The 26750-nt window shown below is 48.7% G+C and overlaps 1 protein-coding gene across 1 annotated transcript in view; it reads left to right on the forward strand.

The window, feature by feature from the left end:
* The window catches only part of LOC132574915 (1-phosphatidylinositol 4,5-bisphosphate phosphodiesterase gamma-1-like), a 156741-nt gene that overhangs the window by 110636 nt on the left and 19355 nt on the right, over positions 1 to 26750 (forward strand). Inside the window, 9 exon segments of the mRNA XM_060243165.1 lie at positions 193 to 393; positions 7970 to 8089; positions 11140 to 11323; positions 15583 to 15660; positions 16704 to 16807; positions 20627 to 20723; positions 21885 to 21951; positions 25333 to 25496; positions 26461 to 26557. Of these exon segments, the coding sequence (XP_060099148.1) occupies positions 193 to 393; positions 7970 to 8089; positions 11140 to 11323; positions 15583 to 15660; positions 16704 to 16807; positions 20627 to 20723; positions 21885 to 21951; positions 25333 to 25496; positions 26461 to 26557 (1112 nt within the window).

A 26750-nucleotide genomic window follows, 5' to 3' on the forward strand; every position in this document is an offset into this window, starting at 1 on the left:
CATGCTAATGGAGGAGCTTACCTGAGGGGGTTCTTTTGTATATGGATTGGCTTCAGACTTTGTTCAGCAGAGTGGTCAGGGACAGGGGTAGGAGCCACTGCAGTTCTGATTTCAAACAGGTTTCCTTGAGGGAGGGCAGGCCCAGCTTCCCATTGACTCTTCCTTTTCTTCCCCTTTGCCTTCCCTCCACAGGCGCTCCGGCCGAGTCCAGCACTGCCGCATCCACTCCCGCCAGGAAGCTGGGGCCACCAAGTTCTACCTGACGGACAACCTGGTCTTTGACAGCCTCTACAGCCTCATCTGCCACTACCGCGAGGTGCCGCTGCGCTGCAACGAGTTCGAGATGCGGTTGACTGACCCTGTGCCACAGCCCAACGCCCACGAAAGCAAAGAGTGAGCGTTCTAAGCCCGACCCCCTCTTCCCTCCATCCCGTTCCTCTTTGCTTCTCTATAGGTCTCCTGCCCACCGCTGCCTGGCCTCGAAAGCGACAGAGATTTAGCTGGTAGAAGTGAGAGAGGGGGTAGGCACTTGGGGGGCATTAAACCCCCTAACGGGGGATTGTGGAATGGAAGTTTCCCAGGGGTCAGAAGGAGTGGGCAGATTTTTGGTCCGAGGGCCACATCTCTCTGCCCGCATTGGAGGCCTCTAAGTTGGACTCTGCCTTGGAGCCCTGGAAAGCGGATGAAGACCCAGACACGGTTCTCGCTCCCAGTAACGGCCCTCAAACATTTTAACGGGTCTTCAAGAGCATCGATCTGCTAGCTGAAGCTGCAGCGGGGTGGGCCAGTGATCCCGTTTCAACAATATTTATTAGGTTTCAAAGGTTTCAAGAAGGGATACAAGGGAAGGAAGGGGAAGGGGGGAAAGGAAATAAGGGAGAAATTTAAAATCAGTAACATAAACATTTCTACTGTTCCAGCTTCTACAATAAGTTCTCAATGTCAACCGTAATGCCTGTAAATCTGTTAGCACATTTTCTTTTTAAAAAATCAGTATATTACCATAATATGATTGTTAGCTGTAACTACAATCAAGATGCTCTAGAAGTCTAAGACGTATCGTAATTTAAAAGCGTCTACATTTGATAGCTTGTTTTAATCCATTCCTGTAACGGTGTCCAAGATTTCTTTATCTCTTGGTTGGAGCTTTCTTTCGAAACCGGGTTGGGCCAGTGATCCCAGCGGAGTCTAAACAGCTGGCTGGCAAGAGAAAAAATTCCCATGGGCCAGATGTGACCCCCCCCCCCGGCCATATTTTGCCCAGCTTAAGTTGTTTGGATCATGATCAGCGTCGGTCTGACCCCTTTGGTGAATAAAAAACCGAAAAGGTTAATATGCAATTAAAGGGCCGAACATTAAAAGCAAAGTGTAAAAAAAATCATAAATCGACATACATGTATTTATTGTTGAAAGCTAAAACCACTGAAGGGCCCATCATAAGCCTCTATCCTATGTAAAAATCATAAAACCTCAATGGGAACCCACTCGACTTGACCTGACGCGTTTTGACCTAAATTGGTCTTCTTCAGAGGTCAGAAAGTTAAGTGCACATATTGGCTCTGTGACGGAACCGGCCCGATTCTGCCTTCAGACCCGGTCCCGTCAGCTCCCTATTGAGTCGCCAACTCCTGGAGGGAGCTATTTCTCCTCCTGCCCCTTGGGCGCGCTGCCACCACCTGCTCAGTCCCGGGGTTCAGATTGAGAGGAACAGGACTCCCAATCCCCCTCTCCAGCTATGAGGCCAGGCCTCAAGGTCCTCTGCCACCCTGTACTTGGGTTTCACAGAGACCTCAGCACTTCTTTGGGGCACCCCTGGAGGATTGGCACCTTATCCAACTGCATGCCTTCCCCCTTCCCTGGGGCCCCCTTCTTAAAAACAGCGTGGTCTAAAGCGGTTTGGGGATCTAGGTGGTACAGAGATTGACTGCCAGCATTTAAACAGTAAAAATATATTTATTTAAAAAGAGAAAAAGATAGGAAAAGAAAAACAAAACAAAAACAGTTGCATTTACAAAATTAGCACAGCACAGCACAGCTCAGCAAACAGCCTGACAAACAAAATGTGTTATAAACGCGTCCGTCTGGCCCTGATCTAAACTTGCCCTGTCTTGTGAATTACTTACTTAGTCTGCCTGCCTGGGCCCTCCCAGGCAGGAGCCTCCATTGCTCACCACATGCTCGCTCGAGCGCTGGCTTCCAACTGCTGTTCTCTTCCTGCTAACACACATGCCAAGAACAAAAGCACTTCCTGCCTCTCTAGGAGATTTTCCCCCTAGCGTTGTTGGTTTGGCTCTGGAAGGGAGGGGGGAGTGAGGGGAAGGCTACAAAGCCTGCTGAGGGATTTACTGACCCCTGCCAAATGAAGCACCACCACTGACTAAAATGGCGTTTCTCCACAGGCTCATAATGCAGAACAGAATAAAACAATAGAACCATGCTGGACCACAAGGAAATTTAGTGAAGTGACAAAGGCTTAGAGATATTCTTGAGGCCCCTTGTTCTATAGCCTTATGTCATCATCAAGAGCATACCTATAGCGTTCAGTGTTTCTTTGTATCCCACGTGGTCCAGAATTGATCAAGCAAAGTCAGAGCCCATGTGCCAAGAGTTGTGTGAATAGCCTTCTTGCAGACACACACTCGGTAAGCAGAAGGTCCCAGGTTCAATCCCTGGCATCTCCAAAAAGGGTCCAGGCAAGTAGGCGAGAAAAACCTCAGCTTGAGACCCTGGAGAGCCGCTGCCAGTCTGAGAAGACAATACTGACTTTGATGGACCCAGGGTCTGATTCAGTATAAGGCAGCTTCATATGTCCATATGGTCACTTAATTCAAATCATGTCTTGGCCTCTGAACCTGTTCTCAGAATCAAGAGTTACCCCCACCCGGGACATGTGAGATCCTGTGCCTTTTATTAAAACTACCTGAAGGGCCATCTGCTCCTGGGGTTAAGGTCATGGGGAGAGGCCCTGCTAACTGTCCCGCCAATCAAAAAAGCTCATTTGGTGGTAGGGTTGCCAATCCCCAGGTGGGGGCAGGGGATCCCCCGGTTTGGAGGCCCTCCCCCCGCTTCAGGGTCGTCAGAAAGTGGGGGGAGGGGAGGGAAATGTTTGCTGGGAACTCTGTTATTCCCTATGGAGATTTATTCCCATAGAAAATCATGGAGAATTGATCTGCGGATATCTGGGGCTCTGGGGGGGCTGTTTTTTGGGGTAGAGGCACCAAATTTTCAGTATATAAACTAGCGCCTCTCCCCAAAATATTCTCCAAGTTTCAAAAAGATTGGACAAGGGGTCCAATTCTATAAGCCCCAAAAGAAGGTTCCCCTATCCTTCATTATTTTCTATGTAACGAAGGCATTGAAAAGGTGTGCCGTCCCTTTCAATGTGATGGCCAGAACTCCCTTTGGAGTTCAATGATGCTTGTCACAGCCTTGATCTTGGCTCCACCCCTAATGTACCCTGGCTCTACCCCCAAAGTCTCCTGGCTCCACCCCCAAAGTCTCCTGGCTCCACCCCCAAAGTCCCCAGATATTTCTTGAATTGGACTTGGCAACCCTATTTGGTGGGTGCACAAGAAAGAGCCTTTTTTGGTGGCAGCCTGTCACACAGCTGGGCCTAGCAGGGCCTTCTACTGGCTGCCACCACTCTGGTCAGGCTCTGCATGGGAGAGCTCATAGCATCCAAACACTCTTGTCTTCCTTTAATAAATACCTCCTAATTGTGACTAGGGAGACGTGAGGACCCAAGAAGTGTAACAACAACCGTTTATTTACAGATCTCAAATAATAAGTGGGTAAAACAGTGAAATATATATACAGTATAGGTTGGTGCAAATAAACAAAAGCCCTGGCATGTTTAACTATACAGTCCCCGTGGCGCAGAGTGGTAAAGCAGCAGTACTGTGGTCTGAACTCTCTGCTCACGACCTGAGTTCTATCCCAGCGAAAGCTGGTTCAGGTAGCCGGCCCAAGGTTGACTCAGCCTTCCATCCTTCCGAGGCCGGTCAAATGAGTCCCCAGCTTGCTGGGAGGGGGAAAGTGTAGATGACTGGGGAAGCCAATGGCAAACCACCCCGTCAAAAGTCTGCCATGAAAACGTTGTGAAAGCAGCGTCACCCCAGAGTCGGAAACGACGGGTGCTTGGACAGGGGACCTTCCCTTTCCCCCTACTCTAATAACCAGCACTCACCCTTTGCCTTGGGTGAGGGATAGGGTTGCCAATCCCCAGGTGGGGGCAGGGGATCCCCCGGTTTGGAGGCCCTCCCCCTGCTTCAGGGTTGTCAGAAAGCGGGGGGGGGGGGAGGAAAATATCTGCTGGGAACTCTATTATTCCCTATGGAGATTTATTCCCATAGAAAATCATGGAGAATTGATTTGCGGGTGTCTGGGGCTCTGGGGGGGGCTGTTTTTTGGAGTAGAGGCACCAAATTTTCAGCATAGCATCTAGTGCCTCTCCTCAAAATACCCCCCAAGTTTCAAAAAGATTGGACCAGGGGGTCCAATTCTATGAGCCCCAAAAGAAGGTGCCCCTATCCCTCATTATTTCCTGTGGAAGGAAGGAATTGAAAAGGTGTGCCTTCCCTTTAAATGTGATGGCCAGAACTCCCTTTGGAGTGCAGTGATGCTTGTCACAGCCTTGATCTTGGCTCCACCCCTAATGTCTCCTGGCTCCACCCCCAAAGTCCCCAGATATTTCTCGAATTAGACTTGGCAACCCTAGTGAGGGACCTTTCGCCTGCTGCTGCCTGCCTCCAGCTCAGCCTTCCAGGAACACGCTCCCTGCCTGGGCTTGGCCCTTTTATGTTCTCCTCTCAGGCCTCACCCCTTCTGGGCCAGTTTCCCTACAAAACCCTGCCACCCAGTCAGAGGGACAGAAGAGATCCTGGGAAATGTAGGCTCTTTTATAACTCCTAGGTAGAATTGCCAAGTCCAAGTCAAGAAATATTTGGGGACTTTGGGGGTGGAGCCAGGAGACTTTGGGGGTGGAGCCAGGAGCAAGGGTGTGGCAAGCACGATTGAACTCCAAAGGGAGTTCCAGCCATCACATTTAAAGGGACCGCACACCTTTTAAATGCATTCCCTCCCTTGGAAATAATGAAAGACAAGGACACATTTTGGGAGGGGGGGAGGGCTCATAGAACTGGATCCCCTGGTCCAATCCTTTTGAAACCTGGGGGATATTTTGGGGAGAGGCACTGCATGCTACACTGAAAATTTGGTGCCTCTAGCTCAAAAAACAGCCCCCCCCCGAGCCTCAGATACCCGCGGATCAATTATCTGTTATTTTCTATGGGAATAAGTCTCCATAGGGAACAATAGAGTTCCCAGCAGACATTTCCCTCCCCTTCCCCTGCTTTCTGATGACCCTGAAGCGGGGGGAGGGCTTCCATACGGGGGGATCCCCTGCCGCTACCTGGGGATTGGCAGCCCTACTCCTAGGCAGGCTTCTCTGGGGCCTGCAGACCTCACTAGGCCCAGGATCATGACACAGCCCTACAATTCTGGGACGACCTCCCCAAATAGGTGTGCCTTGCCCTCTCGCTTCCAGTCTTTAGGAGGCAACTGAAGACTCTCTCATTTGCCTGATTTAGGTTTATTTGGCAGTCCTCCTTTGTGATTTTCGAACTGTGGCCTTTACTGTATTTTTAAAACAAAAACTGATTGTTTTTTGCGTTTTAACAATTTATTAATAACACATGGTTACAATATTTAATTATCTTGTTCTTACACTAAACCATATGATATTTCACCCCCCCTCCCTCCAATATTGACTTCTTCGAAGTTATAAATTTGAATTCCATTCTAAAGGTACCCCTAATCTATCAAAATGTAATACTTTTAATTAATACTAAAAAATTGTCCAATGTCTTTTTACGTTCCACTCTTTCTCCATATATCCTTTGAATTTCTTCCACTCCTTTTTAAACAAGTCTAAGTCATAGTCTTTTAAGGTTTTAGTTAATTTGTCCATTTCACTCCACGATAAAACTTTCACAATCCAGTCCAATTTCTCTGGTATTTTTCCTTGTTTCCAAAGCTGCGCATACAATGTCCTAGCAGCTGAGAGCAAGTACCAAATTAAAGTCCTGTCTTCCTTTGGAAATTTTTCTAATTGTAATCCAAGCAAAAAAGTCTGCAATTTTCTTGAAGTCATAACCCAAAATTTTGGAGATTTCTTGTTGTATCATGTTCCAATACTCCTTCGCTTTTTCACAAGTCCACCATATATGAAAGAAAGAACCTTCATGTTTTTTACGTGATCGTTTTATTTACTGATCGTTTTATTTACGTCACAAGCTGCCTAGAGTTCCTCGAGTTAGACAAGAAATGTTTAAAAAGAAACAATATCCAGCATTTGCGCATCTGAGATTTCAGGGCCTGGATGCCTTCCTGCTCAAGCATCGCTTCCAAAGGAGCTTGTGCTGTCCTTTATAAAGCTAAATCCTACTGTAGAATGGTCTGGAAAAGTAGCTGAACAGAATCTGCATGATAGACTTCACTGGGGCTTTTGGGGGGGGGGGTTAGAAAAAGCCCAGCAGGAGCTCATTTGCATTTTAGGCCACACCCCCTGATGTCACTGTTGTTTCACACAGGGCTTTTTATAGAAACAGCCCAGCAGGAACTCATTTGCATAATAGGCCCCACACCCCTGACACCAAGCCAGCTGCATTCCTTTGCCTTCCTGCTCAAAAAAAGCTTCCTAAGTATTGGGCCCTCTGAAGCACTGCCACAGGCCTCCTTCGCTCGCCAGATCTTCAGAGTTCCCCCTTAGTAAGGAGGATACCTAGGGAGCACACCTGTGCAACTGTGCAGAGAGCGATTAAAACGTGGGATTCGCTGCCAGAAGAGGTAGTGATGGCCACAGGCGTAAAGGTAAAAGGTAGTCCCCTGTGCAAGCGCCAGTCGTTTCCAACTCTGGGGTGACGTTGAGGGTTGCCAAGTCCAATTTAAGAAATATCTGGGGACTTTGGGGGTGGAGCCAGAAGACTTTGGGGGTGGAGCGAAGATCAAGGCTGTGACAAGCACAATTGAACTCCAAAGGGAGTTCTGGCCATCACATTTAAAGGGACAGCACACCTTTTCAATGCCTTCCTTCCATAGGAAATAATGAAGGATAGGGGCACCTTCTTTGGGGGCTCATAGAATTGGACCCCTTGGTCCAATCTTTTTGAAACTTGGGGGGTGTTTTGGGGAGAGGTACTAGATGCTATACTGAAAATATGGTGCCTCTATCTCAAAAAACAGCCTCCCCCAGAGCCCCAGATACCCGGGGATCAATTCTCCATTATTTTCTATGGGAATAAATCTCTATAGGGAATAACAGAGTTCCCAGCAGACATTTCCCTCCGCTCCCCCCCCCCCCACTTTCTGACAACCCTGAAGCGGGGGGAGGGCCTCCAAACCAGGGGATCCCCTGCCCCCACCTGGGGATTGGCAACCCTAGTGACGTTGCATCACGATGTTTTCACGGCAGACTTTTGACGGGGTGGTTTGCCCTTGCCTTCCCCAGTCATCTACGCTTTCCCCCCAGCAAGCTGGGGACTCATTTGACCGACCTCGGAAGGATGGAAGGCTGAGTCAACCTCGAGCTGGCTACCTGAACCAGCTTCCACTGGGATTTAACTCAGCTCGTGAGCAGAGAGTTTGGGCTGCAGCTTTACCACTCTGCGCCACGGGCCTGCTCCGCAGGCGTAGACAGCTTTAGAAGGAGATTAGAGATTCATGGAGGAGAAGTCTATCGATGGCTGCCACCCACGGTGACTAAAAGGAACCTCTGCCTTCAGAGGCACTAAGCCTCTGAATCCCAGAGCCAGGAGGCAGCATTAGGGGAAGGCCTCAGCCTCTCTGGCTTGTTGTGGACCCTCCAGAGGAGCTGGGTGGCCCCTGTGTGAGACGGGAGGCTGGACCGCATGGACCACGGGATTGACCCAGCAGGGCTCTGGTGATGTTCTTTTCTTTCCTCACACCCCAGGTGGTACCACGCCAACCTGACCCGCTTGCAGGCCGAGCACATGCTGATGCGGGTGCCCCGGGACGGAGCCTTCCTTGTGCGCAAACGCAGTGAGCCCAACTCTTATGCCATCTCTTTTCGGTGAGTGCCGGTGTGCCCTGGAAGGGTAAGCACACAGCCAGAAATCCCCAGAGGTAGCTGAAGGGTGGGGGGTTCCAACAGAAAAATGGGGTGGCAACGGCAGTGCCAAGTACCCCCTCCCTTCCCACTCCAAATTGCTCTCCTCCCCCAAGACTGCTTGGCCTTTGGAGGTTCTGTTTGGTGTAGTGGTGAAGTGCACAGACTCTTATCTGGGAGAACCGGATTTGATTCCCCACTCCTCCACTTGCAGCTGCTGGAATGGCCTTGGGTCAGCCAGAGCTCTCTTATCTGGGGGTACCAGGTTTGATTCCCCCCTCCTCCACTTGCACCTGCTGGAATGGCCTTGGGTCAGCCAGAGCTCTCTTATCTGGGAGAACCGGGTTTGATTCCCCCCTCCTCCACTCGCAGCTGCTGGAATGGTCTTGGGTCAGCCAGAGCTCTCTTATCTGGGAGAACCGGGTTTGATTCCCCGCTCCTCCACTTGCAGCTGCTGGAATGGCCTTGGGTCAGCCAGAGCTCTCTTATCTGGGAGAACTGGGTTTGATTCCTCACTCCTCCACTTGCAGCTGCTGGAATGGCCTTGGGTCAGCCAGAGCTTTAACAGAGCTGTTCATAAAAGGGCAGCTTCTGTCAGAACTTTCTCAGCTTTCATTTATAAAGTTTATATCTCTGCTACCTAATCTTATATAGCAGGGGCGGCCAACGGTAGCTCTCCAGATGTTTTTTTTGCCTACAACTCCCATCAGCCCCAGCCAGCATGGCCAATGGCTGGGGCTGATGGGAGTTGTAGGCAAAAAAACACCTGGAGAGCTACCGTTGGCCGCCCCTGCTATATAGATACACACATGGCCCAATCCAACATGGCCTGGCCCAACAAGGTCTCATTTATGTCAGATTCAGTCCTCATGAGTTCGTCACCCCTTCCAAAATGGCATTGATATTATAGTATTGGAAAAAGTGCAGAAAAGGGCAACTAGAATGATTAAAGGGCTGGAACACTTTCCCTATGAAGAAAGGTTAAAACGCTTGGGGCTCTTCAGCTTGGAGAAATGTCGACTGCGGGGTGACATGATAGAGGTTTACAAGATTATGCATGGAATGGAGAAGGTAGAGAAAGAGGTACTTTTCTCCCTTTCTCACAATACAAGAACTCGTGGGCATTCAATGAAATTGCTGAGCAGTCAGGTTAAAACAGATAAAAAGAAGTACTTCTTCACCCAAAGGGTGATTAACATGTGGAATTCACTGCCACAGGAGGTGGTGGTGGCTACAAGCATAGCCAGCTTCAAGAGGAGTTTGAATAAAAATATGGAGCAGAGGTCCATCAGTGGCTATTAGCCACAGCATATTATTGGAACTGTCTGGGGCCGTGATGCTCTGTATTCTTGGTGCTTGGGGGGGGGGGGGCAAAGTAGAAGGGCTTCTAGCCCCACTTGTGAACCTCCTTTTTTTTGGCCACTGTGTGACACAGAGTGTTGGACTGGATGGGCCATTGGCCTGACCCAACATGGCTTCTCTTATGTGTGACACAGAGTGTTGGACTGGATGGGCCATTGGCCTGACCCAACATGGCTTCTCTTATGTGTGACACAGAGTGTTGGACTGGATGGGCCATTGGCATGATTCAACATGACTTATGTTCTTATTCCAAAATGGCACTGACAGCCATGAGATGGGCCCATGCACGCTGCCCCATTTACTTTGACCCACAATTGCTGCCCTTTCTTTGATTTCTACACATTTGTGTACCAAACTCCTAGCTTTGGCCTCTGGCGAGGGGTTTCTGCACATGTACCCTTCCCAACCAAAGAACAGCTTCTGTTCTTGGGAACAGTTGCTGACTTTGGAATACAGCTGACGTTTTTTTCACTGAGGCTTTGGGATACACCTCAGTGTGTTTAGTGTGCAATAAATTTCACACCTGCCCTTTTGAGCCCTGTTCAGATTTTTCAGGTTTATTATATAGTTCCTGTTTTCTAGATTTCTAGGTTTAACTTTTAAAATGGTTATCTGTGCTGTTAGTTAAGTATTTATATGTTATCTTTCAGTGATGTGATTTTTATCTAGTTGTTGAAACATTTTATTATTACATTTTAACTGGAACTCTTAACTTGTATTCTGGTATGCCTGATGATGTTTTGTTTTGTCCCTTGGATCTGGTCGTGGATTCTTTGGTGTAGCGGTTAAGTGTGCGGACTCTTATCTGAGAAAACTGGGTTTGATTCCCCACTCCTCCACTTGCAGTTGCTGGCATGGCCTTGGGTCAGCCATAGCTCTGGCAGAGGTTGTCTTTGAAAGGGCAGCTGCTGTGAGAGCCCTCTCCAGCCCCACCCACCTCACAGGGTGTCTGTTGTGGGGGAGGAAGGGAAAGGAGATTGTGAGCCACTCTGAGATTCAGGGTGGACGGCGGAATATAAATCCAATGTCGTCTTCAGTTTGGTGTAGTGGTTGGACTCTTATCTGGGAGAACCGGGTTTGATTCCCCACTCCTCCACTTGCAGCTGCTGGAATGGCCTTGTTTTAGCCATAGCTCTCATAGGAGTTGTCCTTGAAAGAGCAGCGTCTGTGAAAGTTCTCTAAGCCTCACCCACCACACAGGGTGTCTGTTGTGGGGGAGGAAGGGAAAGGAGATTGTGAGCCACTCTGAGATTCAGAGTGGAGGGCGGGATACAAATCCAATGTCATCATTGTCTTCTTCTTTCTTCTTCTTTTTTCCTTTCTTTTTCTTCTTCTTTCTTCTTCTTTTTTCCTTTCTTTTTCTTCTTCTTTCTTCTTCTTTTCTCCTTTCTTCTTCTTCTTCTTCTTCTTTCTCTTTTCTTTTTCTTCTTTCTTCTTCTTCTCTCTTTTCTTCTTCTTCCTTCTCTCTTTTCTTCTTCTTCCTTCTTTTCTCCTTTTCTTCTTCTCTCCTTTCTTTCTTTCTTTCTTTCTTTCTTTCTTTCTTTCTTTCTTTCTTTCTTTCTTTCTTTCTTTCTTTCTTTCTTTCTTTCTTTCTTTCTCTGAATTTGAATCGATGTGTCTGTTTTTTGTTTTTCCGTCCCCAATGGCTGCAGAGCGGAGGGCAAGATCAAGCACTGCCGAATCCAGCAGGAGGGACGCCTGTTCATGCTGGGCAGCTCAGCCGAATTCGAAAGCCTCCTCGACCTGGTTAGCTACTATGAGAAACACCCCCTCTATCGCAAGATGAAACTGCGCTACCCCATCAACGAGGAGACCCTGGAGAAGATGGGCACAGCGGTGAGGGCAGCTCTTGGGGGGAAAGGGTCAGAGGGTTCTGGGAAGCTTTGCCGCAGTGGTCTCCCGCCTTTGGAGTTCGTGGGTGCTTCTGGAATTTTGACACGATGTGGTGGGCTTAGCCACAAAATGGCTTCCGCAAGATGGCTGACTCACGAGCCATAACCAGGCACAAAATGGCCGCCACAGTTTCCCTTCAGTCACACAGTGAAAATCCTGGTGCTGGGAGGGCAGGCTGCTGCCAAAGCAACATTCTTAAGAATCTGCCAATCAGAAGCCTTGCTGGGGGGGAGCCCTCCCTGGCCCTGCCCATTTCCAGAAAAACTTGGGCACCAAAAAAAAGATGCGGGCAGACGCCGTGATGCCCAAGGGCACCTCTTTGGGAACCTTTGCTTTACAAGATCCTGGAAGTCCAAATATGCCCCATTTTGCAGGGGAGGGGGACAAATCTTAGCAGGATCCCGAGGGCTTGTCTCATTTTTCCAAGAAGAATTCTTTGTACCGGGTCTGTGCGGGGCTTTTTTGTTTATCGTAGCATATTAGACCACACCCCCTGATGTAGCCAATCCTCCAAGAGCTTACATTAGGCCCTGTAAAAAGAGCCCTGTCAGCTCCAAGAGGATTGACTACATCAGAGGGGTGTGGCCTAATATGGAGAGGAGTTCCTGAAACAAACAAACAAAAAAAGCCCTGTGTCCGTGTCTTTCTTGCTTTCTTACTGCCATTCATTTAGGGTTGCCAATCCCCAGGTGGGGGCAGGGGATCCCCCGGTTTGGAGGCCGTCCCCCCGCTTCAGGGTCGTCAGAAAGCGGGGGGAGGAGAGGGAAATGTCTTTTGGGAACTTTATTATTCCCTATGGAGATTTATTCTCATAGAAAATAATGAATTGATCCGTGGGTATCTGGGGCTCTGGGGGGGCTGTTTTTTAGGGTAGAGGCACCACATTTTCCGTGTAGCATCTAGTGCCTCTCCCCAAAATACCCCCCAAGTTTCAAAAAGAGTGGACCAGGGGGTCCAATTCTATGAGCCCCAAAATAAAGTGCCCCTGTCCTTCATTATTTCCTGTGGAAGGAAGGAATTGAAAAGGTGTGCCGTCCCTTTAAATGTGATGGCCAGAACTCCCTTTGGAGTTCAATTACGCTTGTCACAGCCTTGATCTTGGCTCCACCCCCAAAGTGTAGATGACTGGGGAAGCCAATGGCAAACCACCCCGTAAAAAGTCTGCCATGAAAACATTGTAAAAACAGCGTCACCCCAGAGTCAGAAACGACGGGTGCTTGCACAGGGGACCTTCCCTTTCCCCCTACTCTAATAACCAGCACTCACCCTTTGCCTTGGGTGAGGTATAGGGTTGCCAATCCCCAGGTGGGGGCAGGGGATCCCCCGGTTTGAAGGCCCTCCCCCCGCTTCAGGGTCGTCAGAAAGCGGGGGGAGGGGAGGAAAATGTCTGCTGGGAACTCTATTATTCCCTATGGATATTTATTCCCATAGAAAATCATGGAGAATTGATCCGCGGGTGTCTGGGGCTCTGGGGGGGCTGTTTTTTGGAGTAGAGGCACCAAATTTTCCGTATAGCATCTAGTGCCTCTCCCCAAAATGCCCCCCAAGTTTCAAAAAGATTGGACCAGGAGGTCTAATTCTATGAGCCCCAAAAGAAGGTGCCCCTATCCTTCATGATTTCCTATGGAAGGAAGGAATTGAAAAGGTGTGCCGTCCCTTTAAATGTGATGGCCAGAACTCCCTTTGGAGTTCAATTATGCTTGTCACAGCCTTGATCTTGGCTCCACCCCCAAAGTCCCCAGATATTTCTTGAATTGGACTTAGCAACCCTACATTCAGGGTCTTCTGCCTTTATAACCCTGGATTTGATTGTATTCAGCATTCTGATTGCCCTTGACTGCTGTCTCATTGCATCTTCTGCAAATTCCTTTGTACGTTCACAGAATCCAAAAGCAGCCGCTGGCTTGCGTCCCGTAAGCCAAGTTCCACACATGCTAAATAGCGCAGTTCCTCTTTCGATAAAACATCCCTTTGTGCAAGAGCCCATTGAACACTATCGTGCTTGGGCAAGCGCGTAGGGATGCCCACCTCCAGGTGGGACCTGGGGATCCCCTGGAATTACAGCTCCACTCGACACTACAGAGATCAGTTCCCCTGGAGAAAGTGGGTGCTTTGGAGGATAAACTCTGTGGCATTGTACCACACTGAGGCCTCCATCTCCCCTAGGCGCCATCCCCAATTCTCCAGGACTTTCCCAACCTGAATCCCATAACCCGTCCCCCACATCCCCCAGTGGTAGCCCTCGCAAGCAAAGGTTTTAGTGGAAGAGGAAGCATCCACCACCTGTGAGAAAGGGGAAGGAAGAAGAAGATTGTGGATTTATACCCCGCCATTCTCTCTGAATCAGAGTCTCAGAACAACTTACAATCTCCTTTATCTCCTTTCCCCGCAAAAGACACCCTGTGAGGTGGCTGGGGCTGAGAGGGCTCTCCCAGAAGCTCCTCCTTTTAAGGACAGAGTCTCAGAGTGGTCACAATTTCCTTTATCTTCTTCCCCCACAACAGACACCCTGTGAGGTAGGTGGGCTGAGAGAACTCTCCCAGAAGCTGCCCTTTTAAGGACAGAGTCTCAGAGCGGTCACAATCTCCTTTACCTTCCTCCCCCACAACAGGCACCCTGTGAGGTAGATGAAGATATTGGATTTATATCCCGCCCTCCACTACGAAGAGTCTCAGAACGGCTCACAATCTCCTTTCCCTTTCTCCCCCACAACAGACACCCTGTGAGGTAGATGAAGATACTGGATTTATATCCTGCCCTCCACTACGAAGAGTCTCAGAACGGCTCACAATCTCCTTTCCCTTCCTCCCTCACAACAGACACACTGTGAGGTAGATGAAGCTATTGGATTTATATCCCGCCCTTCACTCCGAAGAGTCTCAGAGCGGCTCACAATCTCCTTTACCTTCCTCCCCCACAACAGACACCCTGTGAGGAAGATGAAGATATTGGATTTACATCCCGCCCTCCACTCCGAAGAGTCTCAGAGCGGCTCACAATCTCCTTTCCCTTCCTCCCCCACAACAGACACACTGTGAGGTAGATGAAGATATTGGATTTACATCCCGCCCTCCACTCCGAAGAGTCTCAGAGCGGCTCACAATCTCCTTTACCTTCCCCCCCCACACACACAACAGACACCCTGTGAGGTAGATGAAGATATTGGATTTATATCCCGCCCTCCACTCCGAAGAGTCTCAGAGCGGCTCACAATCTCCTTTACCTTCCTCCCCCACAACAGACACCCTGTGAGGAAGATGAAGATATTGGATTTACATCCCGCCCTCCACTCCGAAGAGTCTCAGAGCGGCTCACAATCTCCTTTCCCTTCCTCCCCCACAACAGACACACTGTGAGGTAGATGAAGATATTGGATTTCCATCCCGCCCTCCACTCCGAAGAGTCTCAGAGCGGCTCACAATCTCCTTTCCCTTCCTCCCCCACAACAGACACACTGTGAGGTAGATGAAGATATTGGATTTACATCCCGCCCTCCACTCCGAAGAGTCTCAGAGCGGCTCACAATCTCCTTTCCCTGCCTCCCCCACAACAGACACACTGTGAGGTAGATGAAGATATTGGATTTACATCCCGACCTCCACTCCGGAGAGTCTCAGAGCGGCTCACAATCTCCTTTCCCTTCCTCCCCCACAACAGACACACTGTGAGGTAGATGAAGATATTGGATTTACATCCCGCCCTCCACTCCGGAGAGTCTCAGAGCGGCTCACAATCTCCTTTACCTTCCTCCCCCACAACAGACACCCTGTGAGGAAGATGAAGATATTGGATTTACATCCCGCCCTCCACTCCGAAGAGTCTCAGAGCGGCTCACAATCTCCTTTCCCTTCCTCCCTCACAACAGACACCCTGTGAGGTAGATGAAGATATTGGATTTATATCCCGCCCTCCACTCCAAAGAGTCTCAGAGCGGCTCATAATCTCCTTTACCTTCCCCCCCCCCCACAACAGACACCCTGTGAGGTGGGCGGGGCTGGAGAGGGCTCTCACAGCAGCTGCCCTTTCAAGGACAACCTCTGCCAGAGCTATGGCTGACCCAAGGCCATCCCAGCAGGTGCAAGTGGAGGAGTGGGGAATCACACCCGGTTCTCCCAGATAAGAGTCCATGCACTTCACCACTACACCAAGCTGGCTCCCAGGAGGAAGCTGTGGCGCTGTGACATCCATGCTTCTCCTTGCAGGAACTGGACTACGGAGCTCTCTATGAGGTGCGGACCCCCCACTTCTACGTAGAAGCCAACAAGATGCCCGTGGCCAAGGTAAGGGAGCAAGACCTACAGGAGACCTTTAATGACTACCAGGCTGCCTACAGGTCCACAGCCACCTCTGTGGCAAAAGTGCTTCTGGGATGGACATTCCTTTCTTTAAAAACTTATTAGGTGCTCCCACCAACACCCTAGTCCTCATGGGTCCTGCAGGGTTTTATGCACATGAACCTGCATTATACTGAATCAGGCCATCGGTTCATCAAGGTCCGTATTGACTACTCAGGCTGGCAGCAGCTCTCCAGGGTCTCAGGCATAAGAGCTCTACTGGATCAGACCAGTGAGGGTCCATCTAGTCCAGCCTCCTGTCTCACACAGTGGCCAGCCAGTTCCTCTGGAGGGCCAACAGCAGGGCAGAGAGGCCCAGGCCTTCATAAGGACATCAGAAGAGCCCTGCTGGATCAGACCAGTGAGGATCCATCTAGTCCAGCCTCCTGTCTCACACAGAGGCCAACCAGTTCAGAAGAGCCCTGCTGGATCAGATCATGGAGGGTCCATCTAGTCCAGCCTCCTGTCTCACACAGGGGCCATCCAGTTCCTCTGGAGGGCCAACAAGAGAGCAGAGAGGCTGAGGTTTTCCCCTGACGTGGCCTCCTGGCTCTGGGATTCAGAGGCTGTGGCCACTGATCGACTTCTCCTCCCTGAGTCATCCCCTTTTATAGCTTGTGGCCCTCATGACATCCTCTGCCAGCAGATTCCACGTTTTGATCATTCTCTGCGCCAAGTAGTGTTTCCTTTTGTCCATTCTGGACCTCCTGCCCATCAGCTTCATTGGATACCCTTAAGTTCTAATATTTTTGGGAAAGGGAGAAGAATTTCTCTTTCTTCGGTCTCTCCACCCCATGCAAATCACCGACTACCTGGTCCTTTTAACTCTCACTGCCAGGACTTGAACCTGAGACCATCTGCATCCCAAGCAGATGCTCTTCCACTGAGCCGTGGACCCTCCTCCCCTGTTTGGTTTGTTTTGGCGGAGAAATGTGGACAGTTCAATTTTTAGAACAGGCCCAGCGATGGCATCTCTTTTTCCCTCTCAGTGCACGGTGAAGGCCTTGTACGACTACAAAGCCCAGCGCGAGGACGAGCTCTCCTTCTGCAAGCAGGCCATCATTTACAATGTCGACAAGCAAGATGGAGGATGGTGAGTCCCACAAGAGAGCGCAGAAACGCGCACAAAGGCTGCCTTAGAATCATAAGAGTTGGAAGGGACCTCCAGGGTCATCTAGTCCAACCCCCCCCCCCCCTGCGCAATGCAGAACCCTCTGACCTCCTTCTCATGATCTGTCCAATTCACAGAAGCAGCATTGCACTCAGGTGGACATCTAACCTCCACTTAAAAACTCTTTTGATTTAGTTTCAACCCATTGGTTCTGGTCCTGCCTTCTGGGGCAACACAGAACAATTCCAGCTCATCCTCTAGAATAGATGACAGCCCTTCAAAGACTTGGAGATGGTGATCATATCATCTCTCAGCTACCTCCTCTCTGTCAAGCATGCGGTTTCAATGACGAGTCGAAGCTGATACAAAACTACGTTTATTGATTAACCGATAATTTCAGTGTTACAGATTCTTGAGAGTGATGCTGCAAATACATTGATACAATACTTTTAAGGCTTACTTCAAAAGGATTCCAAAAGGTGGGGTTGAGGGGTAGCTCTCACACATAAACTATCATAAATGTCTACATTCTCGTAGTGTTATCAGGACTCTGTCCTTGCTTTCCCCAGATGTGTCACACTCCCTAGCAGGAATGTATGGGAAGGTGCTGATTACTTCTTCTCAAGTTAGTTTTGTTCTCTCCACTTCTACTTTGCAAGCAATATAGCAGGAAGGGGGAGGGGAAAGAATAACATTGCTAATAGACCTTGGTCCTCCAAGATACTTCACAGACCAGTGTTATGGAGGACCCTAAAACAATCAATTATCAATGGAATTTTACCATGCTTGACACTCTCCAGGCTAAACATGCCCAGCTCCTTCAGCCTTCCTTCATAGGAGTTTGTCTCGAGACCCCTCACCATCTTTGTCGCCCTCCTCTGGACCCCTTCCAGCTTGTCTATATCCTTCTTTTCGGATTTAAAGTTTTTATTTTTCCAAAGTAAAGGGGGAAAAGGGTAAAGGGATTAAGAAATAAATCAAACTTAGCAATACAGTTATAGTACAGTCTGCATGATATTAAATCTTCTATATAAAATAATAAAATATTTTTCTTGAACTTTGTCTTCATGGTCTATATAAAGTCTTATACAGATTGTAAGTCACTTCTAGAAATAGCTGTCTAACTGAATAGTATTACCTTTCTACAATTAGTAGGTATCTTAGGAGATAGAACAATATAAGTTCACACCGCAATGTCTTACATGTCTAACCAGATATATAGCTTCTTATAGCACTTTCTTGCATCTTCCTTCAATTTCCCTGCCAACAGCTTTTGATAAATAGTCTGTTTCCGCCACATCCAAGATTTTCCCCTTCAGGTCCAGTCTAGTGGGAATTTCTTGGAGTTTCCACTTTTGTGCCAAAAGTATTCTAGCTGCTGTGTTAAAATGAACTATTAAATGTCTCATCTCTTTTGTGTACGTATTGGGAAGAGTGTTCAGTAGAAAAAGTTCTGGTTTAAATTCGATCTGTGTCTTCAAAATTTTCTGTAATAGTTCACGAAACATCTTCCAGTAGCCTTTCACCACCTCACAAGTCCAGTCTATAGCCTTCTTAAATTGCGGTGCCCAAAACTGAACACAATACTCTAGGTGAGGTCTTACCAGAGCAGAGTATAAAGTGATACCATCACTACTAGCTCCTGTGATGAATAAGAACATAAGAGCATAAGAGAAGCCATTCTGGGTCACGCCAATGGCTCATCCAGTCCAACACTCGGTGTCACACATAAGAACATAAGAGAAGCCCTGTTGGATCAGGCCAATGGCCCATCCAGTCCAACACTCGGTGTCACACATAAGAGAAGCCATGTTGGATCAGGCCAATGGCCCATACAGTCCAACACTCTGTGTCACACATAAGAGCATAAGAGAAGCCATGTTGGATCAGGCCAATGGTCCATACAGTCCAACACTCTGTGTCACACATAAGAGCATAAGAGAAGCCATGTTGGATCAGGCCAATGGCCCATACAGTCCAACACTCTGCGTCACACATAAGAGAAACCATGCTGGGTCAGGCCAATGGCCCATCCAGTCCAACACTCTGTGTCACACATAAGAGCATAAGAGAAGCCATGTTGGATCAGGCCAATGGCCCATCCAGTCCAACACTCTGTTTCCGCCACATCCAAGATTTTCCCCTTCAGGTCCAGTCTAGTGGGAATTTCTTGGAGTTTCCACTTTTGTGCCAAAAGTATTCTAGCTGCTGTGTTAAAATGAACTATTAAATGTCTCATCTCTTTTGTGTACGTATTGGGAAGAGTGTTCAGTAGAAAAAGTTCTGGTTTAAATTCGATCTGTGTCTTCAAAATTTTCTGTAATAGTTCACGAAACATCTTCCAGTAGCCTTTCACCACCTCACAAGTCCAGTCTATAGCCTTCTTAAATTGCGGTGCCCAAAACTGAACACAATACTCTAGGTGAGGTCTTACCAGAGCAGAGTATAAAGTGATACCATCACTACTAGCTCCTGTGATGAATAAGAACATAAGAGCATAAGAGAAGCCATTCTGGGTCACGCCAATGGCTCATCCAGTCCAACACTCGGTGTCACACATAAGAACATAAGAGAAGCCCTGTTGGATCAGGCCAATGGCCCATCCAGTCCAACACTCGGTGTCACACATAAGAGAAGCCATGTTGGATCAGGCCAATGGCCCATACAGTCCAACACTCTGTGTCACACATAAGAGCATAAGAGAAGCCATGTTGGATCAGGCCAATGGTCCATACAGTCCAACACTCTGTGTCACACATAAGAGCATAAGAGAAGCCATGTTGGATCAGGCCAATGGCCCATACAGTCCAACACTCTGCGTCACACATAAGAGAAACCATGCTGGGTCAGGCCAATGGCCCATCCAGTCCAACACTCTGTGTCACACATAAGAGCATAAGAGAAGCCATGTTGGATCAGGCCAATGGCCCATCCAGTCCAACACTCTGTGTCACACATAAGAGCATAAGAGAAGCCCTGTTGGATCAGCCAGTGGTCCATACAGTCAAACACTCCGTGTCACACAGTGGCCAAAAAAATTATATATATTATATACAATTATTGTATACACACACATATATATATACACACTGTGGCTAATAGCCACTGATGGACCTGTGCTCCATATTTTTATCCAATCCCCTCTTAAAGCTGGCTATGCTTGTAGCCGCCACCACCTCCTGCGGCAGTGAATTCCACATGTTAATCAACCTTTGGGTGAAGAAGTACTTCCTTCTATTCGTTTTAACCTGACTGCTCAGCAATTTCATGGAATGCCCACGAGTTCTTGTATTGTGAGAAAGGGAGGAAGGTAGAGGAGATTGTGAGCTGCTCTGAGACTCTTCGGAGTCCAAAATCTTCTTCTTCTTTCGCCATCCCATGCATAATCTTGTCAACCTCTCTCATGTCGCCCTGCAGTCGACGTTTCTCCAAGCCAAAGAGCCCCAAGTGTTTTAACCTTTCTTCATAGGGAAAGTGTTCCAAACCTTTAATCCTTCTAGTGATTAAATACAAGCAGCATCGGAAGGCTGGCCTTTCTTTCTCACCCTGGCTGGCTCACAGCATGGAATGGGATGCCTCAGAATCTCCAGCAACATCCACAACCTCAGGAGGGCAAGGACTCTGCCTCCCCCCCTAGCCAAAGAAGCATATTTTGCTCAGTCTCTTTGCATACAGTGTGCCCTTTTAACCGCTCCTTTTCTGTTTCCCATCCCAGCTGTTCCCTTGCCACGGCATGCAGTGTTGACCCCCGAATGCTCCCCCAAGTCAGTCTGCTTGCCTTGTTCCTATTCCCCCTTTCAGGTGGCGAGGAGACTACGGGGGCAAGAAGCAGCTCTGGTTTCCAGCCAACTATGTCGAGGAGATCATGAACACCTCTGCGCCAGAGCAGGATGAAGCTGTGAGTTCAAAACCCTCCCCCTTTCCCCACGAAGCCCAAAGGTTCGCACAGATGCCCTCCCCTTCCCTCCCAGTTAGATCTTGGATTTTTAAGATCATCGGTCTTCAACGATACCTACATTCAGGGCTCTTTTTCTAGCAGGAGCTCCTCTGCATATTAGGCCACGCCCCCCGATGTAGCCAATCCTCTTGCAGCGTACAGTAGGCCCTGTACTAAGAGCTCTCTAAACTCTTTGAGGGTTTAGAGGCTGCCTCGGGGGGGCGTGGCCTAATACACAGAGGAGCTCCTAGAAAAAGAGCCCTGCCTACACTGTGTACAAAGCAGTTCAGCTGCCGTTGCTTTTGGTGAGGGTGCCAAGAATTGTTTGCTGGATTCTGAACGGTGCCCTGCCCCTACAGGACTACAATTCCTAGGACTGCTTGGGAGGAGATAAATATTTTAAATACATTCATAAATATGACTTATGCAGATCTTTGATTTTGGAGAAGGCAGGTGTGCCAAAAGACGCTGTCCTGTACCTGCAATGGGGCCTTGCGGGCTGACTGCATTCCCGAAGGGGGAGCATTAGTGGGGGAGAAAGGGGGGGAAGAGATGTCCCCATGAGTACCACTTGTACAGACATCATTCCTTCAAACCTTTGCTTGCAAAAACAGGCTGTCTGGGTTTGAAGGGAGAAACACGCCATTTTGAAGAGGATGCTTCGGAAACAGGCAGGGCTCTTTTTGTAGAAAAAAGTCCAGCAGGGGCTCCCGCGTGCTTTCCCCGGCAGAGACCCAAGTTTTCCGCTTCACCGCAAGAAAGAGCCAAAAAACACAATTAGCGATCTTTAAGAACCGCCATCCGAACGACTTTCCTGCCTAACCGGAACCACTGCAATTAGAACTTTCATCCATGACACTTGATCAGTCCGTTTGCTCCGTGTGTTTTTACATCTATTGATCGTTGCAGAGTGGTTTAATTTCAGCTGCACGTGGAGCAAGGGATGTTTGTGTCTGGGGATTACGGGGAAGGAAGCGCTAGCCCTGGGGCTGCAGGAGGCAGAAAGAGGGCCGGGTTTTGCCCTCCTGCTTGTAGCTCTGAATGCTCAGCCAGGATCACCCCTGCCGCTGTGCTTTCCCCCTCTTTCTCTCTACCATGCCCTTTTCCCTCTCTCTGTTTCAGTCAGCAGAGAACAGCCCCCTGGGGAACTTCTTGAAAGGGTTCATTGATGTCCCCTCTTGCCACATAGGTGAGTACCTTCAGAAGCTGCCATTAGAGGAGGGAGGGGTTCCCAGTGCACCCTGGGGAGGAAGGGATCGAACTGGTGCCCACAAAGTACCCCTGGACACACACCCACACGCACCCTTCATCTTTGCACATCAGACAACTAAGAAAAGACGAGAGTGAAAAACGGTCTTCGCTTCCAGTTCAGTGAGAGCCAGTTTGGTGTAGTGGTTAAGTGTGCAGGCTCTTATCTGGGAGAACCGGGTTTGATTCCCCACTCCTCCACTTGCACCTGCTGGAATGGCCTTGGGTCAGCCATAGTGATCGCAGGAGTTGTCCTTGAAAGGTCAGCTCCTGGGAGAGCTCTTTCAGCCCCACCCACCTCACAGGGTTTCTGTGGCGGGGGAAGAAGACATAGGAGATTGTAAGCCGCTCTGAGACTCTGATTCAGAGAGAAGGGTGGGGTATAAATCTGCAGTCTTCTTCTTCTTACCGTACTGCATCCCTCGTCTGAAGAAGTGCGCATGCACACGAAAACTTACATTTTGAATAAAAGTTCAACCCCCCCCCCTCCATTTCTTTACCCAAAAGGAGTCTCAAGACTTTAACCAAAAGGAGCCTCTCTTTAACCAAAAGGAGCCTCTCTTTAACCAAAAGGAGTCTCTCTCTTGAGATAAGAGTGTGCAGACTCTTATCTGGGAAAACTGGGTTTGATTCCCCACTCCTCCACTTGCACCTGCTGGAATGGCCTCGGGTCAGCCATAGTGATCGCAGGAGTTCTCCTTGAAAGGGCAGCTCCTGGGAGAGCTCTCTCAGCCCCACCCACCTCACAGGGTGTCTGTGGCAGGGGAAGAAGACATAGGAGATTGTAAGCCGCTCTGAGACTGATTCAGAGAGAAGGGCAGGGTATAAATCTATGGTCTTCGTCTTCTTCATCTTATTCCTGCTTTCAGCCAGAGTTGTGTCAGATTAGGATCTGAGGAGCTGAGTTCGAATCCCCGCTCCTGACATGGAAGTTTGCTGAGTGACCTTGGGCCAGTCATACTCTCTCACCCTGATCTACCTCAGACAGTTGTTATGAGGATAAAATGAAGGAGGAGAGAATGCTGTTGTTAGCCCCTTTGTCAGGGGTAGCGATGAGAGTGTCAAGATCTGAGAACCGGGTTCGAATCCCCACTCTGCTATAGGAATCACTCTGTCTCAGCCCTAATCCGCCTCACAGAGTTGTTGTGAAGATAAAATGGAGAAGAGAATTATGTAAACAGCCTTAGGTGCCCACTGGGGAGAAAGATGGGGCATATAAATAAATAAATTTGTGTTCCAGTTGGGGGAGAGAAAATGTGCACCTCCAAGACACAAGGAGCATTAGGGGAAGGCTGAGGGGGTTATTGTTCTCCTAGATAAGAAAGGATCCTCTAAGACGAGTTGCCGAACTTGCTCAACATAACAGCCAAATAGAATAAATATCAGATGTTTGAGAGCTTCAGTGAAGGAAGGAATGTTTAGTGTTGGGAGTAGACATAGACATTGTGGGAATTTCAGAAACTTGGTGGAATGAGGAGAATCAGTGGGACACGGTGATTCCTGGATATAAGTTATATCGGAAGGATAGGGAGGGAAGGGTTGGAGGTGGGGTGGCTCTGTATGTCAGAGAGGGCATACGGTCCAGTAAGACTGAAGTCAGAGAATTAGATTCCCTTCTAGAAATGCTTTGGGTCGAAATAGAGGGCCCAAAAGGAAATGTAACTATGGGAGTTTGTTATCGCCCACCAAATCAAAAGATAGAGGACGATTATAATATGACTGAAGGATTAAAGATTGCGGCTAACCGTAAAAACTGTGTCATAATAGGTGATTTTAACTACCCGCAGTTTGATTGGGTCAATATGTGTTCTGGTCGAGAGAAAGAGATTGAGTTTCTAGACGCCTTCAATGACTGTGCTACGGAACAGATGGTCACAGAACCTACCAGGGGTGGGGCGATCCTGGATTTGGTCCTAAATAATGCCCAAGACTTGGTGAGAGATGTAAAAGTGATTGCACCGCTTGGGAGCAGTGACCATAACGTTATTGATTTCACCATTTGTATAAATGGAGAGTTGCCCAAAAAGACCAGCACAACCACGTTTAACTTTAAAAGGGGTAAATTCTCTGAGATGAGGAGGCATGCGAAGAGGAAACTGAAAGGAAAGGTAAATACAGTCAAAACCATTGGGGAAGCTTGGAGGCTGTTTAAAACTACAGTCCTAAAAGCTCAGATAAAATATATACCACAAGTTAGGAAAGGCACAAACAGGCATAAAAAAAGACCTGCATGGTTAACAAACAAAGTAATGGAAGCTGTAAAAGGTAAGAAGGACTCCTTTAAGCGGTGGAAAGCTAGTCCAAGTGAGATTAATAAAAGGGAACACAGGCAGTGGCAAATCAAATGCAAGACTGTGATCAGGCAGGCAAAAAGGGACTATGAGGAGCATATTGCAAAAAACATAAAGACCAACAATAAAAACTTCTACAAATATTTTAGAAGCAGGAAACCAGCCAGGGAGGCAGTGGGGCCCTTGGATGACCAAGGGGTAAAAGGATTACTGAAGGAGGATAGGGAAATGGCTGAGAAGCTGAAGGCATTTTTTTGCCTTCATCTTCACTGTGGAAGATGAGAAGTGTTTGCCTGCTCCAGAACCACTAATTTTGGAAGGGGTGTTGAAAGACCTGAGTCAGATTGAGGTGACAAGAGAGGAGGTCCTACAACTGATTGACGAATTAAAAACTAATAAGTCACCAGGTCCGGATGGCATACATCCAAGAGTTCTGAAAGAACTCAAAGTTGAACTTGCGGATCTCCTGACAAAAATCTGTAAGAGGGGATTGGATAAAAATATGGAGCAGAGGTCCATCAGTGGCTAGTAGCCACAGTATATATATATATTGGCCACTGTGTGACACAGAGTGTTGGACTGGATAGGCCATTGGCCTGATCCAACATGGTTTCTCATATGTTCTTAAGAGAGGGAGAAGAGAGGGAGAGGTGGAAAGCAAGCAACTTTAAATGTATTCTCCTAGCCACCAGCTGGTTTGGCTTGGAAAAAATGATTTAAAGAGAGAAATGCCTTCTCCAAGCTGGCCAATGGGGTGGTGGGGGCTTCAAGAACCACACAACATGTGTGAAAGAGCTACATGTGGTTCACAAGCTGCAGTTTGGCCACCCCTGCCCTTAAGGCCTCCTGTACTCTCCAGAAGGGAAGAGATTGCCCCAAGCTCCCTTCCCCTGTGCTAGTTCCTCCCCCTCCTCCTTTTCCCAACTCATAGTTTGAAGAGCAGGACCGGCTGGTTCTCTGACCTGCTCCCTGGAGAAGTCCGACGTTGGGGCCATTTCCAGTAAAGCCGCCCCCCTCTGGTGTCCTTGTAGTTATCTCCAAAGACGGGAGGAGCTCCAAACCATTTGTCTTCACCATCCATTCCCAGCAGATGACCCACCCTTCCCAGTCATTGGACATTGCTGCTGACACCCAGGAAGAGCTCAACGACTGGGTGGCCAAGATCCGGGAAGCCACGCAGAATGCTGATGCCAGGGTGAGTCCAGCGGGAGGGGTCCCAACTGGGACCGGTCTTGGGTTGGGGTTTTTGAAGGAGCGGTTGATCTTGGGGTGCAAGGGACGACAAAATAGTGAGCAAGGAGACCACATCCTATGAAGAAAGGTTGAGAGAGCTGGGCATGTTTAGCCTGGAGAGGAGGCGGCTGAGAGGTGATAGGATCACCATCTTCAAATACTTGGAAGGGCTGTCCTCTAGAGGATGGGGTGGAATTGTTTTCTGTGGCCGCAGAAGGTAGGACTAGAACCAGTGAGTTGAAATTAAATCAAGAGTGGCCATCTGACAGCAATGAAGATCCTGTGAATTTAGGGAGAGGTATCTATGAGTTTCTTGCATTATGCAGGGGGCTGGACTAGGTGACCCCGTAGATCCCTTCCAACTCTATGATTCTACTTGAAGGGCTGTCCTAGAGAGGATGGTGCAGAATTGTTTTCTGTGGCCCTGGAAGGTAGGACCAGAACCAGTAGGTTGAAATTAAATCAAAAGAGTTTCCGGCTCAACATTCGGAAGAACTTCCTGACAGTGAGAGCGGTTCCTCAGTGGAACAGGCTTCCTCCTTGGGAGGTTGTAGGCTCTCCTTCCTTGTAGGTTTTGAAACAGAGGCTAGATGGCCATCTGAAAGCAGTGAAGATCCTGTGACTTTAGAGGGAGGTGTTTGTGAGTTTAGAGTGGTTCCTCAGTGGAACAGGCTTCCTCGGGAGGTGGTGGGCTCTCCTTCCTTGGAGGTTTTTCAACAGAGGCTAGAGGGCCATCTGACAGCAAGGAAGATCCTGTGAATTTAGGGGGAGGGGTTTGTGAGTTTCTTGCATTGTGCAGGGGGCTGGACTAGATGACCACAGAGGTCGCTTCCAGCTCTGTGATTCTATGATTCTATTTAGCATGCGTGTGCCCAGCAGCTGTCGAGGATCCCTGCTGACTTCCTGTCCTGGTGACTCTTTTGCAGATGCAAGAGGGGAAGATCATGGAGCGGAGGAAGAAGATCGCTCTGGAGCTCTCTGAGCTTGTCATTTACTGCCGCCCAGTGCCTTTCGATGAAGAAAGTGAGTGCGCCCCTACACAAATACACACATCCCTTCTGGTGTAAAAAACAGTCTCATGGGCCTGAGGGGATTGTATTCCAGCACACTGAAGCCCTTCCTCTAGCTGTTTTTGAGGTCTTTATATCCATTCTAGAAGCATAAGAATGTAAGGGAAGCCCTGTTGGATCAGGCCAGTGGCCCATCCAGTCCAACA

Source organism: Heteronotia binoei, chromosome 7 (genome assembly GCF_032191835.1).
Source record: "Heteronotia binoei isolate CCM8104 ecotype False Entrance Well chromosome 7, APGP_CSIRO_Hbin_v1, whole genome shotgun sequence".
Lineage (NCBI taxonomy): Eukaryota > Metazoa > Chordata > Lepidosauria > Squamata > Gekkonidae > Heteronotia > Heteronotia binoei.